Here is an 18,840-nt window from a genome sequence, read left to right as displayed (position 1 = left end):
TCCCCTGATTGAATTTGCAAGATTGCTTACTTCTTTGGAAGTGAGCAATCTTTTAGACTAGTTTCATTTTGATGGAGAGAGACAGAATATCAACCAAACTTCCAAGGAAAGAGATGACATGAATGTTATAAATTGGTCTGCATGTCACAGAACATGACTTGGTGGCGAAATCTTTGTTGGCAACTACCAACAGCGCCAAGCAGTAAGACATTTCTTGTAGTTGGTCACCAGGTTTGGCCACATCAGGAGGGATTTTGGGCCACTCTTCTTCAGAGAAACTCAGAATCATTTTGGTTTCTTGGCTGCTGCTTCGCAACTCAAAGCTTCAGCTCCCTCCACAAATTCTCTCTAGGACTGAGGTCTGAAGACAACTCCATGATCAGAGAGAAAGGAGGAGCTCTGCACACCTTTACTTGTATGTGTTGATATATACGTATTTTTATGATTTAACATAAAACCACTGAAACATCCTGTAGTCTGTTGCACATCTGTAGTCATAGAAATCACAGCCTCAGTATTTACACTCTGTTTCGACCACAAACCTTGGTCCAAACCTTCTCCTGGACATCCAGCTGAGGTGAAATTGGAGCCCACATTAATTCCTTTTATGTGAACATTTCTGAGATCCTGCATTCACCATCCCACGAGCTTCCTTCCAAGGATGTTGAATGTGAAAAATGCTAACAGTTCACTTAATTATCCAAATTTCACACAAACTAGCACTTTAACTGCTCTTAAAAAACAAGTCAATGTCCTTGTCCAGTTTAGAGCTGGGGCTTTGTAACAAACAGAAAGAGTGGGACAGACTGGATTGTCCCATGACTGAGACATCAGCCAGCAAAGACGGGCATGGAGAAGACACCTAGAAACAGAGCTGCAATCACTCATTTTATGGTGTGTTCTTAATGCATAGGTGGGCTTCGGACTCACAGATGGGTCAGCCTATTATTCACGTTTCAACTGAAGGAGGAAGAAGGACACCAAACCAGGGAGTTTCCAGATGTTGTGATGGCCTTTTCTTTCGTTTCTGCAGTACAGAAAGGTAACTTACAGGCCAGTCAGGCAAGCAGGCCATCGCATTGCCACATGTTCTCAAGTTGTAACTTGAGATCTCTCTGAAGGAATTTTCCCTTTTTTTTAAAATCTTGTACGTATATCAAAGTTTATTACATGGGAAGGCAATGAAGTCACTGCCTGTATCAGATATACAAAAAAGACTTGTCACATAAGTAATGTCGTCAGAGCGAGGTGTGGAGAGGATTACTTGTATGGATTGTGTATGTAAAAGGAAAAGAGTAACATCAGAATCACAATGACATCATTGCGTGTGTTTTGAATCTCTACCTGTTTCATCTGGGTCTTCTTCCTGCACAGTCATCTCAACAAAATTACACAAAAACCCCCAAATGTGCACTCTGCCACAGGCTCCCAGATGACTGATTGATTCCCCTATTAAAAGCAATATTAAAACATCACATATTTATGTGTGTGATCTTTTACCGTTATTAAAAAAAATGGTATTGCTTACCGAACCAGCAGTAACACTAGAGACAGCTTTGACCACGAAGCACTGTATGTGACTCATAAGCTGCTTTTCAGCAGTTTCCAATAAAAAAAAACAAAACTTTCCATAATTACAGGTTTATTCTTCAGTAACTGAATGACGTTGTGAGGGGGAACACAAACTCCACAACAAAACACTTTATTTAGTGTTAAACGTGTTAACCTGTGGCGTTTTTACTGTCACTAATGTCAGGTCATTATTGCTGAAAGATAATGTTGTTAACGGCTTTCTAAACTGGTTCCAGATGACGTCACGTGTGTACTTAATGCTTAATGCTCATAAAGTTCCCCCATGTATATATTCACTTTATGTATATAATGTTCTTCTCTCCCCTTTTGCAGTTGAAGAGCGTGTCAGGATACATTTCACTGCGTGTTGTACTTGTATAACTATGCATGTGACGAATAAAGAATCTTGAATCCTGAATCGTGAATCTTCAGTATAATAAACATCACAGTGTTACATTGAAAAGCAGCTGAATTTGTCAGATGACCTATTATAGTGTCTAAGAATAATTTGGAGTGAATAATCATAGATTTTAATATAATCCACCTGTTTTAAAGTGAAGACTTTGGTCATCAAACCAGAGGCAAAGGCTCAGTCATTAAAGAACCCCCAAAAGTTGATTCTGTTCATCTGGACGTAGCGTTTTGTGGGAGAAATGTTTCGTCACTCTTCCAAATGACTTCTTCAGTCTCAGCTGACTGCAGGTTTCCCCAATCTTATAAACAGTACATTTGCATAATGACTGAAACCAGCCCACTGAAGGAACAATGGGCTGAGAGATCAGTTCCTTCATCATAATTATGCAATTTCTCATGACCAATGACCAAAACCCACTGATCAAAGACCACTGATCAATGGCCATGAGTACCATTCACAGAGAGTTGGGGAATGGCTGCAATCACAGCATTGTAAGATGGCGAAAGATGTACCCTTAGACCCCTCCTCGATTCAGAGATGGTCTTTCCCTTTTCACGTAAATGGCCTCCTTGACTCCGCACTCAAACCGGAGTTCCTCCCTGTCCAGGATGTGTACATCCTCATCATTGAAAGAGTGTCCACTGGCCTGTAGGTGTAAATAGACTGCAGAGTCCTGGCCTGAAGAGGTAGCTCTTCTGTGTTTTGCCATCCGCTTCGCCAGAGGTTGTTTGGTTTCCCAAATGTATGAATCATAACAACCCTCCTGGCACTTAGCAGCGTACACTATGTTACTCTGCTTCTGTCGGGGTCCAGCGTGCTTTGGGGTTTAAAAGCAGATGAGACGTGGTGATCACATAGAGGCAGTCCACCAAATCATCAAGCACTTAAAGCAGCATCATTCAGTACAGACACTGGATAATCAAACTGCCACTCCCTGTACCCGAAGCAAACTGGTAATAGAGTTGTTTTATATGAAAGTTTTTGCATTCATACAAACCCTCCTGTCATTAAGCAGACTCAGCACAGAGCAGTTTTATTAACAACTCCTCAGCTCAAGGAGACTGTTGTTGTTTTTCTTTACTAAATGTTGTAGTGTAAAATGATTGCTGCAAGCAAAGTGTAATAAGTGGAGTTGTGGATTATGTGTCAAGATAACCAGTACTGAATGATTTTAGAAACTGGAGCTGACAAAGGTCAGGAAGACAAAGAATTGGAGGAGAAATGTTTTTCAGTTTGATCTGTGGATGTGTCCTATTAAGATTTAGCCTTGAAAAATAAAATGGTTGAAGTTGGTGTGACTTTGAATCGTGTTTTCAATGCACTTTTATTACATTACAATATGCCATTTTCTTGTAATCTTCTATTATTGTAGCATCTTTACCTTACAATATGAAGCGCCTTGAGACAGTGTTGGGTTGTTACAGTGTGGCGCTATATAATGAAATGAAATTGACTATGTAATGTGAAACATTAAGATTTAATCTTTACCTTTAGCTTTTTTTTTTTTATTTCTGGAATAATAATAATGTTATTTTAAATGAGCAGGTGCCGCGAGGGCAGAGCCTCCCTCTCGGATGACGTCACGTGTAGACACCTTAAAGCCTGCATGAACGAGAGCACTTCTCGCCGGGTGCGGTGGCGCGCGCCTGTAATCCAAGCTACCGGGAGGCTGAGGCTGGCGGATCGTTTGAGCTCAGGAGCTCTGAGCTGCAGCGGACTATGCCGATCGGGTGTCCGCACTAAGTTCGGTATCGATATGGTGCTCCTGGGGGAGCTCGGGACCACCAGGTCGCCTAAGGAGGGGTGCACCGGCCCAGGTCGGGAACGGAGCAGGTCAAAGCCCCCGTGCCGCTCAGTAGTGGGATCGCGCCTGTGAATAGACGCTGTAGTGCAGCCTGAGTAATACAGCGGGACCCAGTCTTTTTATACTCTTTCTCCTCTCCACAGAAATATACACACAGCACACACACTCACACATCACGTTTTGTACAGCTTATAACACCGTCAACACAGCTTCTCTCTCCTTTCTTTCCATTGAAAAAGACTGCTGTTTGTTGGTCCCACAGCGCCTCCAACTTGAGGAAGAAGAAATTACCAACACATTGCAACTTCACTAATAATAATTTTTTAATAATAATTCATAATAACTGTAAAAATTATACAAATAACCATTTTTCTTTCTTCGGTGACTGTATTCAATGAACACAAAAATAAACAAAAGCAGCCTAAAGCAAAGCTCTACTTTCTCTTTTTTAAATAAATGAAGCATGAATACTTTCAGCTATTATGTCATCCAGAGCTTCAATGTGTAATCTTTTGCTTGGCAGTTGTAATATCCACAGTCTCCCTGTGGTTTACAGTTTAATGCTACAGTGCATCAGGAGTATAAGAGAACCTGTAATGCCTGTTGCAGGCAAACTGATGTCTGAAGATTTGAAAGATATTAATTTACTAAATAAAATCAAAATGCTGGACTGTAAACAGCACAGAACAACAGCTTGAATTTATGTTGTGTTTTTTTCTGCTCATAGAAAAAAATATTTGAAATGCACTTCAAATAGGTAAGCACTCACCGCAAGTAATAGGTAATGCAATTAAATATGAGAAACTACAACTGTGATAGGCTACAACTTTAGCTGGCTAAGAGAAATGGATGGATGTGGATGGATTTTTCCACATTTGTCCAAAATAATGGAATGGGAGTTTGTTCCTCTTTGAACTAATTTTTTTTTTAAAAAACTGGAAAAATCCTCAGCACTCTATATAAAGACGTGTGGACGTATCCTATAAAGATTTAGCCTTGAAAAGTAAAATAGTTGAACTTGGTGTGACTTTGAATCTTATTTTCAATCCACTTTTATTACATTACAATAATTTTGTCTGCTATTTAAGATGTAGCAGGGCTTTATGGGCTATCAAACAGAAATCTCTTAAAAGTGAGGAAACATTAGCCAAATAGAATGAATATGGCACATTCCTCTACATGACTAGAAATGAAGATCAGAAGCAGGGGCCACTCTGGGTTCAAACCTTTAGGGGGGCTCAGCTGTTAAATCATAGTGTCATGCATACAGTGCCTTGTAATTAATATTAATGGAATATGCTGTTTAAAAGTGTAATTTAAACTTTTAAAATTTGCAAACCTCAATTCAGTATATTAAACATCACAATGTTACATTGAAAAGCAGCCTAATTGGATGATCTATTATTGTGTCTAAGAATATTTTGGAGTGAATAATCATAGATTTTAATATAATCCACCCATTTTAGTCATCAAACCTGAGGCAAAGGCTCAGTCGTTAAAGATGTTTTAAGGAATCATTTGTTGCCAAGCAGATAAGATGAGAAACATGCACAACATTATTTCAGTCTCTTAATCACATAGAGGCAGTCCACCAAATCATCAAGCACTTAAAGCAGCATCATTCAGTACAGACACTGGATAATCAAACTGCCACTCCCTGTACCCGAAGCAAACTGGTAATAGAGTTGTTTTATATGAAAGTTTCTGCATTCATACAAACCCTCCTGTCATTAAGCAGACTCAGCACAGAGCAGTTTTATTAACAACTCCTCAGCTCAAGGAGACTGTTGTTGTTTTTCTTTACTAAATGTTGTAGTGTAAAATGATTGCTGCAAGCAAAGTGTAATAAGTGGAGTTGTGGATTATGTGTCAAGATAACCAGTACTGAATGATTTTAGAAACTGGAGCTGACAAAGGTCAGGAAGACAAAGAATTGGAGGAGAAATGTTTTTCAGTTTGATCTGTGGATGTGTCCTATTAAGATTTAGCCTTGAAAAATAAAATGGTTGAAGTTGGTGTGACTTTGAATCGTGTTTTCAATGCACTTTTATTACATTACAATATGCCATTTTCTTGTAATCTTCTATTATTGTAGCATCTTTACCTTACAATATGAAGCGCCTTGAGACAGTGTTGGGTTGTTACAGTGTGGCGCTATATAATGAAATGAAATTGACTATGTAATGTGAAACATTAAGATTTAATCTTTACCTTTAGCTTTTTTTTATTTCTGGAATAATAATAATGTTATTTTAAATGAGCAGGTGCCGCGAGGGCAGAGCGTCCCTCTCGGATGACGTCACGTGTAGACACCTTAAAGCCTGCATGAACGAGAGCACTTCTCGCCGGGTGCGGTGGCGCGCGCCTGTAATCCAAGCTACCGGGAGGCTGAGGCTGGCGGATCGTTTGAGCTCAGGAGCTCTGAGCTGCAGCGGACTATGCCGATCGGGTGTCCGCACTAAGTTCGGTATCGATATGGTGCTCCTGGGGGAGCTCGGGACCACCAGGTCGCCTAAGGAGGGGTGCACCGGCCCAGGTCGGAAACGGAGCAGGTCAAAGCCCCCGTGCCGCTCAGTAGTGGGATCGCGCCTGTGAATAGACGCTGTAGTGCAGCCTGAGTAATACAGCGGGACCCAGTCTTTTTATACTCTTTCCCCTCTCCACAGAAATATACACACAGCACACACACTTAAATATCATGTTTTTACAGTTTATAAAAGCGTCAACGCAGTTTCTCTCTCCTCTTTTTCCATTGAAAACCACCGCTGTTTGTCGGTTGCACAGCGCCTCCAACTGGAGGAGCGGCGCAATGACCACCACTCGCGTCATTTTAGCTAAACGAAATTTTATGCATAACTACGCCCACAAGATGGCGCTAAGCTAGCAGTGTGCGAGTCTAGTTACACCCAAAAAACTTAAGCGAAGAAGAAAACGCTTCTCTTCCTGTGTAGGGCATGTGCTTCCTGTGTCAACCATGCACATGTGGTAAACAAGCGCAAGCATGGATTTTTCAAGTAAGTGGAGTGATCTTCCCAAAGGTCCGAGTCTGAAAAATCTGACAGATGGAAGCTTTGGCCACATGAAGGACACCCAGCATGCTGCCATTCAGGATCTGACCAAAGCTCACATCGAGTCGTTTGACCAGGCAGTCACAGACGGACTCAACCGCGTTGTGCAGGTCAGCAAATGTTTCTTCACAGTTCTCAACAATGTGATGAATCACTTCATTAAGACCAGCGATTAACCCCAACTAGTTAAAACTACGATTAATAGCGTACACTGTGTGACTCGGAGTTGTGTAAGCTTGTCTTGAGCACGCAGTGCAGTGATATGCAGTGAGTTACTGTAGGCCAGTGAAAGCCACCATAACAACGATGAAATGAGTGAGTGAAGAATTTGGTTTCCTGCTGGTCGACTAGCTGCTGGTATCATTTCCAGCAGTATTTTCTCTGAAAGCTGCTCAACCTGCTGTGAACATCCCTCTTGCAGTTGCTTCCCATAATCTTTGCCTTTCTTACGTTTCTCACTTTTCCGTCACCTTTCCCAGTCCATCCCCCCCTTAGAGTTCATGTTCAAAAATGAACGGATCAGCCTTGGTTTCGTTGAAGCTGCCATCCAAAACCCAGTGGTTGCCAAAGGAAACATCTGCAAGGAAATGAAGGTGTTCCCAGCAGAGTGCCGGGGAAGAAGATGCTCGTACAAAGGGAAAATAGTGGTAAGCCTGAGTCGTGTTTATATTCCCACAGCAACGTTTTAAAATAATCCATGTTGACTGGGTGAGTGTTGACTCATTTCAGGCAGACGTCAGCTGGTCGATCAATGGAGTTCCCAAAGGCATCATCAAGCAGTCTCTGGGTCATGTGCCCATCATGGTGAAGTCCAAGCTGTGTAACCTGCATGGCATGTCCCCCAAAGAGCTTGTAGAGCATCACGAAGAAGCCGAGGTAGGATATGGCAGCTGTACTTTTAAACTGAGCCAGGATGGGTTTAAATATTGTCCTATAATACCAGCATCAACTTTGACAGGAAATGGGAGGTTATTTCATTGTGAATGGAATTGAGAAGGTTATCCGCATGCTGATAATGCCAAGGAGGAACTATCCTATCGCCATGTCAAGACCCAAGTGGAAGAACAGGGGTCAGGGTTACACTCAGTACGGTAAGTATTACTTCTAAAGAAAACAGTGCAGCAATGAGTCCACGCCTGCATGTTTTCACCGGCTTTTTCTTCACTCAGGTATTTCTATGCGTTGCGTGAGGGAGGAGCACACAGCCATCAACATGAACCTGCATTATCTGGAAAATGGAACTGTGATGCTGAACTTCATCTACCAGAAAGAGCTCTTCTTCCTCCCACTAGGCTTTGCATTAAAGGTGAGCAAGCCTGCAGCTTTCATTACAGAACAGTTAATGATAAAAATCCTTTAGGCTCATTGTGTGCTCATTTGCTCTCATGTTCCTCAGGCTCTGGTGGACTTCACAGACTTCCAGATCTACCAGGAGCTGATCAAAGGCCGCGAGGACAATTCTTTCTACAAGACCTGTGTGTCCGAGATGCTGCGCATCGTCATGGAGGAGAACTGCACCACCCGCAGCAAGGTGCTCAATTACCTCGGAGAGCGCTTCAGGGTTAAGATGAACCTCCCTGAGTGGTACACAAATGAACAGTGTGCCAACTTCCTGTTAAAGTAAGTTCTGGGGATGGATACGGTTGACACCCGTTCTGCTTTATGTTTGGTGGTATGTTTATTTAAAAAAAGGGGCTTACTCTGTTTTGATCAGTGAGTGTATCTGCATCCACCTGAAGTCAGACGTGGAGAAGTTCTACTTGCTCTGTCTGATGACGAGGAAGCTCTTCACTTTTGCCAAGCAGGAGTGCATGGAAGAAAACCCCGACAGTATCGTGTGCCAGGAAGTGCTCACTCCTGGTCAGCTCTACCTCATGTTTCTGAAGGCAAGAATTTTCAATATTTTTCTTAGTTTTTTTTGTCTTTGTCCTTTCTCCTTTGCTGAGCAGGACTGTAGTAGCATTTCAGCTGCTCCTCTTAGGCAGATCATTTGCCTCCATCTCACCTGATTCCTAACATCTTTCACAGCAGCCCTCTGCATGTCCTCCTTCACTACATTCATGTTTCTTTTCTGTGGACTACTTCTTGTCTTTTTACCTGACTGCTCCATATCCACAGTCAGTGTTGGGTAGTAATGGAATACATGTACAGTGGTCCCTCACTGTAACCTTTCACGTCCTCGCTGTTTCGCGGATTTTTTTGGTGCAATTTTTCATGTTTTTTTTGTTTTGTTTTTCCAGCACATTGTGTTCTGCATCCTGATTGGCTGTAGACCATTGTCAGTCAATCTCGTGCCGTGTCTCCTTTACAGTACAGAATGCGTTCAGCTTGTTAAATTTACGTAAATCTTCGATCGCTAGCAGTGTGCTGTACTGTATGTTTGTAACTTTTCTCCCCAACAAACACAATGTCGACGAGGCGTTTTGCACCGTCAAAGGCAACCGTGGGTGCCTTTGCCTTCATTTTGTAATACTGGACTTATTTTTCTACGAAGGTTTGAACTTTGAGAGCGTTTAAGAGAGAAAAGTGTTGTGCCTGTCTGCGAAAAGTGTATAAAGTGTGTAGTAAGGGGTTTTACAGCCTTAAAACATCTATAGTAATTGTAAAAAATAAAGTTGGCTACTTTGCGGATTTCACCTATCGCGGGTTATTTTTGGGACATAACTCCCGCAGTAAACGAGGGACCACTGTACCGGCATTATGTATTTAAAATAACTGTATTCTATTACAGTTACCGTTTAAAAAGGTGGTATTCAGAATACAGTTACTTTGTTGAAATAAATGGATTACACGGCGGTCTTTTCCTGATTCATATGTTAGACTGTGCTCTCTTTTGGTATTTCCACGCCGGTGGAAAGCCATTATGGCGAGTAGCCTTCAGTAATAGTAATAAATCACACAGCAGTAGTACATTCATGTAGTTGTAAAAAGCATGATAATATATTAACTAATCCAAAGTATTTGGAATACGTTACTGTCATTGAGTAACGTAACGGAATACCTTACAAAATACATTTTGGGGCATGTATTCTGTAATCTGTAGTGGAATACATTTTAAAAGTAACCTTCCCAACACTTTCCACAGTGCTCACACAAAGTGTCTTCTTCCACTTAAGCCTTCAGTTGTGTGATTTAACCACTCAAACGTTTTCGCAGGAGAGACTGACTGCATGGCTGGTGTCTGTGAAGCTGTCCTTTGACAAGAGAGGCAGCAAAGTGACCGGAGGATGGAGCTCTGAAATGATGATAAAGATGCTCAACATGGGAACTGACTTGACCAGACCATTTGAATATCTGCTGGCCACTGGAAACCTCCAGTCTAAGACAGGTCCTGTCCAAGACTAATACATGGCCAGCTTTGAAAATTCACTAAAACATTCATTCATTCATCTAAAAATGTGCTCCCTCCTCCCACAGGTCTGGGCATGCTGCAGAACACCGGGCTGTGCGTTGTAGCTGACAAGCTCAACTTCATTCGCTACCTGTCTCACTTCCGCTGCGTGCACAGAGGAGCAGCGTTCGCTAAGATGAGGACCACCTCTGTGCGTAAGCTGCTGCCCGAGTCCTGGGGCTTCCTGTGTCCTGTCCACACTCCAGACGGCGAGCCTTGCGGACTCATGAACCACATGACAGCCAGCTGTGAAATTGTGGCATTGACCTTGTCCACCACGTCACTGCCTGCTCTGCTCTGTTCGCTTGGTGAGGACTGACTTCAGGCAGTTGTTGTACAATCTTACCCAGGACCAAAAGCTAGTCCATTGTCTACCACAGAACTAGACTCTATAGATTTGTGACAATTAGGGAGGAGAGGTCGGCGCGTGTGCTTGCAAATGAGAGACATAGCAATACTTTCATGAATCAATTGTTAAATAATACTTTTTGTAAGGTATTCCAATAACAGTGACCTGCCTGTGGGGAAACGTCATTAAAGTAATGCTGAAATAAAAGATTAACTCAGGCAGTCATTGATATACTTCGTAGGCCTGGCCAGGTAAAGTCTCTGCACGTGGCACTGGGTTGAAATGCGTTTGCTGTATCTGCTCGTTTAGGTGTCACTCCTGTGGATGGAACTCCTGGTCGGGCCTTTGCAGACTGCTACCCTGTGGTCCTGGACGGTGCTGTTGTTGGCTGGGTGGAGGCTGACTTGGCTCCAGTTGTGGTTGAATCACTGCGCAGGTTCAAGGTATTGTCTTCTGTTAGCTGCTCCCTTTAGCTGCACCACAGTGGATCATCTGCCTCCATCCCTAGCATCCTCCCCTGTCACATCGGCCCTCTGCATGTCCATCCATGAATCTTTTCTTGCTCTTTTTCTCCTGCCTGGCAGCTTTATCTTCAACATCCTTTGTCCGGTATATCCACTGTCCCTCCTCTGCACATCCAAACCATCTCAGCTTTGCCTCTCTTCGTTTATATTAATTTCTTATTGCCTCCATCCTGGTCTCTCCCAATGAAAAGCTATGATAACATAAGCTCCACCTCTTTTTGTCAGTTCATCAGAGCAGGTCTTGCTACCTACTTAAATCCCTTTTGCTCTTGTTGCTATCACCTCTGACACTGGTCTCCATCCACTCTACCCTGCCTACACTCTCTTCTTCACTTCACTTGTGCACTGTCTGTTGCAGGTAGGGCTGCCACAAACGATTATTTTGATAGTCGACTAGTCACCGATTATTTTTGCGATTAGTCGACTAATCAAATCATCATCCATTGGACGTACAGCGTACAGCTTATTGCACCAGCAGCATCTGGTCTTATATAACTATCATTAGCTTACAGCTTGAAGTGTTTGTGCTAACTAAAAATAAAGACAAGATGGTAGTTTATTAATTTTTAATGAAATTTGCAGATTGTTTCGGTGAAGTTTAATAAACTCCTTGCTTTCTAAAATATAACAGGACACCGGAGTATATTATCCAGCGTCTCACACTTCTGATGATCAGCTGTCTGCTTGAAGTTTATTTAGCTGTGCAAAAACTATAACTTTAATCTCAGACAAACCGATTTACTCAGGAACAAATAAAATACTAAAGAAAGCCAAACAATAACATTTTAAGTTATCTAAGTGACTTATATATCATGTTTAACCTGAGTAGCGAAAGACAGTGGTGGGTTTGAAAACGATTTGCCGGGAGTCCGGTGTTCTCAGGGCTCTAGTTAGCCTTGCCCCCGCCTAGCTAACGAGCTAGTGGGTAACAGACGTCTCCGAAAACGTCGGAGAGCTTTTGAAAATATGTGGTGTCTTGATAAACTGAGCAGATATTTGAGGTTTACACAGCTACATTCTCGCCTGAAAATATGTTAAACGTTTATTTTGTGACCCAGAAAGAATAATAAGAGTAAAGTTAAAACTAACTAGCTGCCGCCATTGTTGACAGCTGCGCTATGAATTCTGGGACACAGCTTCTTCTTCTTCGGGGTTTAACGGCAGCTGGCATCCTTGTACATGCAGTGCTGCCATCTTCTGTTTCAGTCCGTTATTACACCCTTAAATCCTACTACTCATTCCTGCGTCCTTTGTGATCTTACAAAGCTTCAAACGATGCGTCGACTATTAAATTAGTCGTCGACGATTTTAATAGTCGACATAATCGTGACTAGTTGACTAATCGTGGCAGCCCTAGTTGCAGGTTCACGGTATACTAACTCCTGCTTGGTGTCACCTGTGTATACTGTGCAGAAAACTGATCTTTAAAACTTATACCTCCAGGTGTTAAGAGAGAAGAAGATTCCTCCCTGGACAGAGATTGTCCTGGTTCCCAAAACAGGCAAGGCCAGCTTATATCCAGGCCTGTTCCTCTTCACAACACCTTGTCGCATGGTGCGGCCTGTACAGAACTTGGCTTTTGGCAAGCAAGAGTTGATTGGCACCTTTGAACAGGTAATGTGTTAAAAGTGGAGGGTTTTTTTGTAGCTGTAAGAGCACCGTTTTAGTCCGAGCACCTTTTCTCCTTTGCCTGCAGCTTTACATCAATGTCGGAATCTTGGAGAATGAGATTGAACCAAGAGTAACCACACACCAGGAGCTCTTCCCTCACAGTATGCTCAGTGTGGTGGCAAACTTCATCCCATACTCTGACCACAACCAGAGTCCCAGGAACATGTACCAGTGTCAGATGGGTAGGTTATTTGAATCTTTTCTTTGACAGTTTTGAGCAAACCTACATTTTCCATGAACCACTGTGCTCATTCCCCTTATTTCAGGTAAGCAGACTATGGGCTTCCCGCTACACTCTTTCATGGATCGCTCTGATAACAAGCTGTACCGGCTCCAGACCCCACAGAGCCCACTAGTCAGGCCTTATATGTACGACCACTACGGCCTCGACAACTACCCCAGCGGCACCAACGCCATCGTGGCCGTCATATCCTACACAGGCTACGACATGGAAGATGCCATGGTGAGTTAAATGAAACTGTTCTCTATTTTTAATCGGGATAGGGTTGAACTCTTGACACATGTTGTTTTCATCAGATTGTGAACAAGTCGTCATGGGAGAGAGGCTTTGCCCATGGAAGTATCTACAAGACGGAGCTGGTGGACCTGGCAGAGAAGGTGAAGGGAGAAGACGGCGTGGTGTTTGGAACCAAGCCAGGCGACCCCAAAGTGAAAGAAAAACTAGACGCTGATGGACTGCCCTTCATCGGATCGGTGCTTCAGTATGGAGACCCTTTCTACAGCTACATCAACCTCAACACTGGGCAGACCTTTATCTCCTACTACAAGTACGCGATAACATTTTTGTAGCAGTGTGATCATTTTTCATCAGCTCAGTTGTAAAATACCTCTGTTATTCACATTTTATGGTTTCTCTTCTCTGTTTGCAGGAGTCAGGAGGCCTGTATTGTTGACAACATAAAGGTCTGCAGTAATGACGGCGGCTCAGGCCGCTTCAAGCGCGTGTGCATCACTGTACGAATGCCCCGAAATCCCACCATCGGTGACAAGTTTGCCAGCCGCCACGGACAGAAGGGCATCCTGAGCCGCCTGTGGCCGACGGAGGACATGCCCTTCACCGAGAGCGGCATGACTCCGGATATCCTGTTCAACCCCCACGGCTTCCCCTCCCGTATGACAATTGGGATGCTCATCGAGAGCATGGCCGGCAAGTCGGGCGCCCTGCACGGCCTCGGCCACGACGCCACACCCTTCACCTTTTCCGAGGAGAACTCGGCGCTCGATTACTTTGGCGAGCTGCTTCGGGCGGGCGGCTACAACTACTACGGTACGGAGCGGCTGTACAGCGGACTGAGCGGTCAGGAGCTAGAGGCAGACATCTTCATCGGCGTGGTCTACTACCAGCGGCTACGTCACATGGTCTCCGACAAGTTCCAAGTTAGGACGACAGGAGCACGAGACAAAGTGACCAACCAGCCCGTAGGAGGAAGGAACGTGCAGGGAGGCATCCGTTTCGGGGAGATGGAGCGAGACGCCCTGCTGGCTCACGGCTCTTCATTCTTACTTCACGATCGCCTCTTCAACTGCTCAGACCGCTCAGTGGCTCAGGTGTGCGTTGACTGTGGCAGCCTTCTCTCCCCTTTGTTGGAGAAACCGCCGCCCTACTGGTCATCCATGCGCCACCGTAAGACTGTCTGCACCCTGTGTGGCAAAAGTGACTCTGTTGACTCGGTGTCTGTTCCTTATGTCTTCCGCTACTTTGTAGCTGAGCTTGCTGCAATGAACATCAAAGTCAAATTAGAAGTCAAGTGAATTTTATAGGATGTAAAGATTCATGCCGTAAAGCGCCAACCCTGCACACTTTGTTCAGACGGGTCTCAATAAAGCTGCTCAAATCATGCGTGCCAACAGAAGACGATAAACGCATAACATGATGTCCATGAAAAGTTTTATTAGCCCCAAAAACATGACCAAGTATCAGTGTATGATGGGATGCACGGGTTGACAATCTTCTGCGATGAATAAAAATGTTCAGTATCAGGGTAATTTGTCATTGCTACAGTAGAAGTCAAGACTACTCAGATCCATTAAGAGAAATTATGAAATATTAAAAGTGCCACATTGGACTAAAATTTCACACATGACCACAAAATGCACTGGAAATATAAAGTGTCCTGAAAATGTCCCCTTGGGGAAAGTGTGTGCTTAATACTTTACTGAGGTGCTACTAACAGTAAATTAGTGTAAAAGTGATCAGGATGAAGTAAAGGCACTGAGCCCGTTTCCCACAAAATCGTATTTTCTTCAAACAAAACTGTTTCAAGCTTGATTAAATAAGAATAAATTAAAACTGTCTAAAACTATTTCATCAATGCCTACAGTGCTGGGATCATTACTTTTTTTTTTTTTTTTAATTAATGCGTTACATTACTCACTGAAGTAATTTGTTATACCACTCATGATATTAAATACATTAGCAGCCTCTTATATAAACCTTACCGGGATTTATGCTTCAGTGAGAATGCTGTGACCACTGGTGTAACCTGTAAATACACGTTGGCTCAAAGTAGTCGACAAACACTGTCGACCAGTTCAGTACGTCATTTCCTCTTGTGCATTTCCAGCTACTGCTTTGTTGAGGTTTTTGGATTTATTAGTAAGAGAATAATCGTCTCAGTATTATGGATAAATAATAATAGCGTCAATATAAGGACTAGCAAATGTCAGGAAATTCCTGGAGGGAGATTACTCAAACTATTGGAATCACCACAATGAAGACCTGGATGCAGGAGGAAAAGAAGGCCCAGTGTCTTGACTGATACAGCATGTAAAACATAACCGCATGGTAATTAACACATACTGCGCCGGCACAAGTATAAACGCTAGCAATGAAGACAGCCGCTTGCGTAGTTTATGTCGTAGGCTCTACAAAGCAGAAGTCTAAATCAAGCCTTAGGCTGCACTCCCACAAATCCCAGCCTATTGAGGACATAAATATTCTCTTATTTTAGTTTTAAGTGTGACTGCAGAGCAAAGTTTAAACAAAAAGACTTTGAATGGGTCAGCACTGTGATTCTACTGTAGAAATGGAGGATACAATGCTGACTGCTCATTACTGCCTTTGTTACCTACTAAAGAGCAGGCTTTGGCTGCTCAGCTTTAACATCTGCTTGGCTTCCTGAATGCTAGTTTGTGTGGGCGTGCTGTATGTGCTGATGCTCGCAATGAGACGATGTTGTCTTAGCAGTATGATGCAGTTGTTTCTGTCCTGGACACAGTTTGCACTTTACCTGTACACTCTTGTACTTTTGTGCAATAAAACAAAAATAATGTCCATATTCTCCAATTTTCAAAAGTCTAAAGAGCAGGTAACCTAGTAATAGGACGGCTGGTGATTCAGTCCCCATCTGCTCCAGTCTGCACGCCTTGGGCAAGATACTAACCCCAAGTTGCCAATCCATCGGTGTATGACACTGTGAATGTTAGATAGAAAGCACTTACATAGGTAAGGCATAGAAAAACAGTGCTCGTATGAATGGGTGAATGAGGCAAGTTTTATAAAAGCACTTTAGTTCAGTCCATTTAACTCCTCCCAGCACACAAGCTGAAATTAGCTGATTATATACACGTGTTTTTATTTCATCATGCAGGTAACTTTGTGTAACTGAAGAATAAATTATAACTAATGTGATTACTGAATTGAATACAGAAATGCATGTGCTATGGAAAAATTTAACGTGATTACAATAGGGCATCAGTCTGAAATGCCTTGAACCCAACAGTGCCAATGTCAAAAACATGCTTAATAATCTCGTACAAGTATCTTAACTGTACTCGAGTTTTTAACTAAATGCAATTACTTTGACTGCCTCATGTGTATAATAGTGAAGCTTCAACACACATTTTCTTACAGACTCTATGTTCAAAATTACGGTGTCTAAAATCCCAACCAGAAACCTCAAATTAAAATGCACCTCGTTGAACACTGGAAAACTAATAGGAGTAGTCATATCTAAATCAATTATATCAATAGGTAAAAATTCCCACAACATCTCAAGTAAAACTCATTCACTCTTCACCAGTTGTTCTTATTGCAGCTGTGCCAGAATATCTGGTAATTCCAGAACAGTAGTGATAGTGTAGTCTGGCTTCTCTGACGCGCCCCCCCCTGCACTATTAATCCAAACTGTGGCCCGAACTCCGGCATTCAAGCCCCCCTGAATGTCTGTGTCCAGAGAATCTCCCACCATCACACAGTCCAGAGCCTCTACCTCCAGCATGCTGAAACACAACCTGAAGATGGAGGGGAATGGTTTCTGCTCTTTGTGTTCTCCTGCGATCACAATGGCATCGAAGAACTCCTCACATCCAGCCGTCGCCACTTTCTCTCTCTGGGTCTGGGCTACGCCGTTGGTCAGCAGCAGCAGCTTGTATCTGCTGCGCAGCTGTTTCAGGAGGTTGCATACTTGAGGAGAAAGAGTGAGAAGCTCCAGACGACTGCTTTTCCACATGTTATAACACTGAGCTGGCAAAGAAGGCGTAGAGCAATTCCCTACAGTCTCCTTGATGCTTTCCTCCCAGTGATGCGCACGGACATCATCTATGGTTTGACCAGCTGAGCAGTCAAAATTCTCATGGAACAGCTTCTGCTTGAACTTGTCACAAATGGTGCAGACGGTGCTGTCATCAAGGCCCAGCGTGGTCTTCAAAAATTCACTGGTCTGTATGAAATTCAGAAATTCACCACAAGATGTTAGCCTCCAAAATCCTTTTTTCATTTTATGCAAATGCAAAAAATAAAAATAGTCATCTGTGGCTGAAGAACAACCAAAGATACAAAGAAGGGCATTTATTTAGGTGGTTGTAGGGGCTTTAGTATTCTCGTACTCTAAACAAGCAATTTTGAGGTGCGACAGGATTTTAGTTCCTCACATGTATTATGTGCTTTTTTTTTCTGATTTTTCCATGCTTTAGTGGCATTTGGAATTGTTGTAGCAAAAAAGATATATATAAAACAACTTTTTTTTTCTAATCTCCCTTTCTTTATTCTCTTGTACAGTGTGAGTGTCGGGGATGGTCATCTCAGACGCACTGCTCTGTCTGTGAGCACACCCATCCACTAGCTGTTCAAAACTTTGGTTTGCAAGGATTAGCCAATCCGAAAGTTTTCGAAAGAAGGACAAACGGAGCCCCTGCCTGTTTAGTGATTAGCTGAATAGTGGCCCCTTCCGGACTCCGTATGCGGTCCTGCCAATCGGACAATAAAAGTGAAAACTAGGCAGCAACAGCAGCGCAAACGTCCATAACAGCCACTCAGTTAGTTAAAATAGACAATAAAGAGCCCCGAACTGAAGACAGTAAAATAAATGTATCATTGGGTTGACTGAAAGACGTCACTAGTCTACGCACTTCCATGTAAAATTTACAAAAACCGACTGTAATTAGCTGACGGAAATAACTTAAATTCTAGGCGAATAATTTCTTTATTTTATTACCTTTATTAGCGCCACTTCACCTGCTCGACTCGTTTCAATGAGCGTGTTGTCCAAATCAAACAAAATCGCTTTCACAGCCATGTCGTCAGCGGTAGAGGAGTGCTCTATCATTCTACGCCAAAACGCTGGTCGTTTGCGGAAGTGCTGCCGAGTGAAACGATTCATGGGAGTTGTAGTTCTAATTAACATCAATCCATTGCTATGTAGCTGTTGGATGGAGAGAGACTTCACATACTTAATTCAACTTCTGCTTCTCCTGAATTTGAATATTTGAATGAAATGCAAATGAATGAAGTTTTATTATTATTATTATTATTATTATTATTATTATTATTATTATTATTATTATTATTATTATTATTATTATTATTATTATTATTATTATTATTATATTCCTCCCTAGTTATTCCCTCTTATGTATCCCCGGTATTAATTGTTAACAATTTTTTGAGAAAACTAAAAAGAACATGATCGTCACGTGAATCGAATAGCCTTCAGATAGTTCCCGGAAGTGCTTAGCGGGTAATTACAATATATAAATACAGAACTTCAAAATTGCCTTTCCTACTGTAGTTTGTATTATACAAAAA

The 18,840-nt window shown here is 42.6% G+C and overlaps 2 protein-coding genes across 2 annotated transcripts; one reads left to right on the top strand and one right to left on the bottom strand.

Annotated features, from left to right (window-relative positions):
* The first annotated feature begins 6,136 nt into the window (after nucleotides 1-6,136).
* Nucleotides 6,137-15,048, top strand: polr1b (RNA polymerase I subunit B). The gene is made up of 15 exons (XM_026190143.1): nucleotides 6,137-6,969; nucleotides 7,339-7,506; nucleotides 7,589-7,735; nucleotides 7,818-7,950; nucleotides 8,029-8,165; nucleotides 8,256-8,479; nucleotides 8,574-8,745; nucleotides 10,016-10,187; nucleotides 10,277-10,558; nucleotides 10,909-11,042; nucleotides 12,567-12,737; nucleotides 12,820-12,976; nucleotides 13,061-13,257; nucleotides 13,332-13,582; nucleotides 13,685-15,048. The coding sequence occupies exons 1-15, from the start codon at nucleotides 6,793-6,795 to the stop codon at nucleotides 14,565-14,567; spliced, it is 3,405 nt and encodes a 1,134-aa protein (XP_026045928.1). The 5' UTR covers nucleotides 6,137-6,792; the 3' UTR covers nucleotides 14,568-15,048.
* Nucleotides 15,049-16,289: 1,241 nt separating this feature from the next.
* On the bottom strand, nucleotides 16,290-18,415 carry nanp (N-acetylneuraminic acid phosphatase). The gene is made up of 2 exons (XM_026190144.1): nucleotides 18,251-18,415; nucleotides 16,290-17,476 (listed from the first exon to the last, which is right to left on the bottom strand). Exons 1-2 carry the CDS (start codon nucleotides 18,413-18,415, stop codon nucleotides 16,844-16,846), a joined length of 798 nt encoding a protein of 265 aa, XP_026045929.1. The 3' UTR covers nucleotides 16,290-16,843.
* Between the last annotated feature and the right edge of the window lie 425 nt (nucleotides 18,416-18,840).

This window comes from Astatotilapia calliptera, chromosome 13 (assembly GCF_900246225.1).
Source record: "Astatotilapia calliptera chromosome 13, fAstCal1.2, whole genome shotgun sequence".
NCBI lineage: Eukaryota > Metazoa > Chordata > Actinopteri > Cichliformes > Cichlidae > Astatotilapia > Astatotilapia calliptera.
Note: the sequence above shows the minus strand (reverse complement) of the source record. Positions and strands in the feature narration are given on the sequence as shown.

Bases quoted from the DNA above. Each gene is read 5' to 3' on its own strand.
- nanp (XM_026190144.1), bottom strand. From the start codon at position 18,415: ATGAATCGTTTCACTCGGCAGCACTTCCGCAAACGACCAGCGTTTTGG. The intron at 17,477-18,250 runs GTAATAAAATAA...AATTTCATACAG, and splicing joins GTGAAGTGGCGCTAATAAAG to ACCAGTGAATTTTTGAAGAC.
- polr1b (XM_026190143.1), top strand. From the start codon at position 6,793: ATGGATTTTTCAAGTAAGTGGAGTGATCTTCCCAAAGGTCCGAGTCTG. The intron at 7,507-7,588 runs GTAAGCCTGAGT...GACTCATTTCAG, and splicing joins CGTACAAAGGGAAAATAGTG to GCAGACGTCAGCTGGTCGAT. The intron at 12,738-12,819 runs GTAATGTGTTAA...CTTTGCCTGCAG, and splicing joins TGATTGGCACCTTTGAACAG to CTTTACATCAATGTCGGAAT.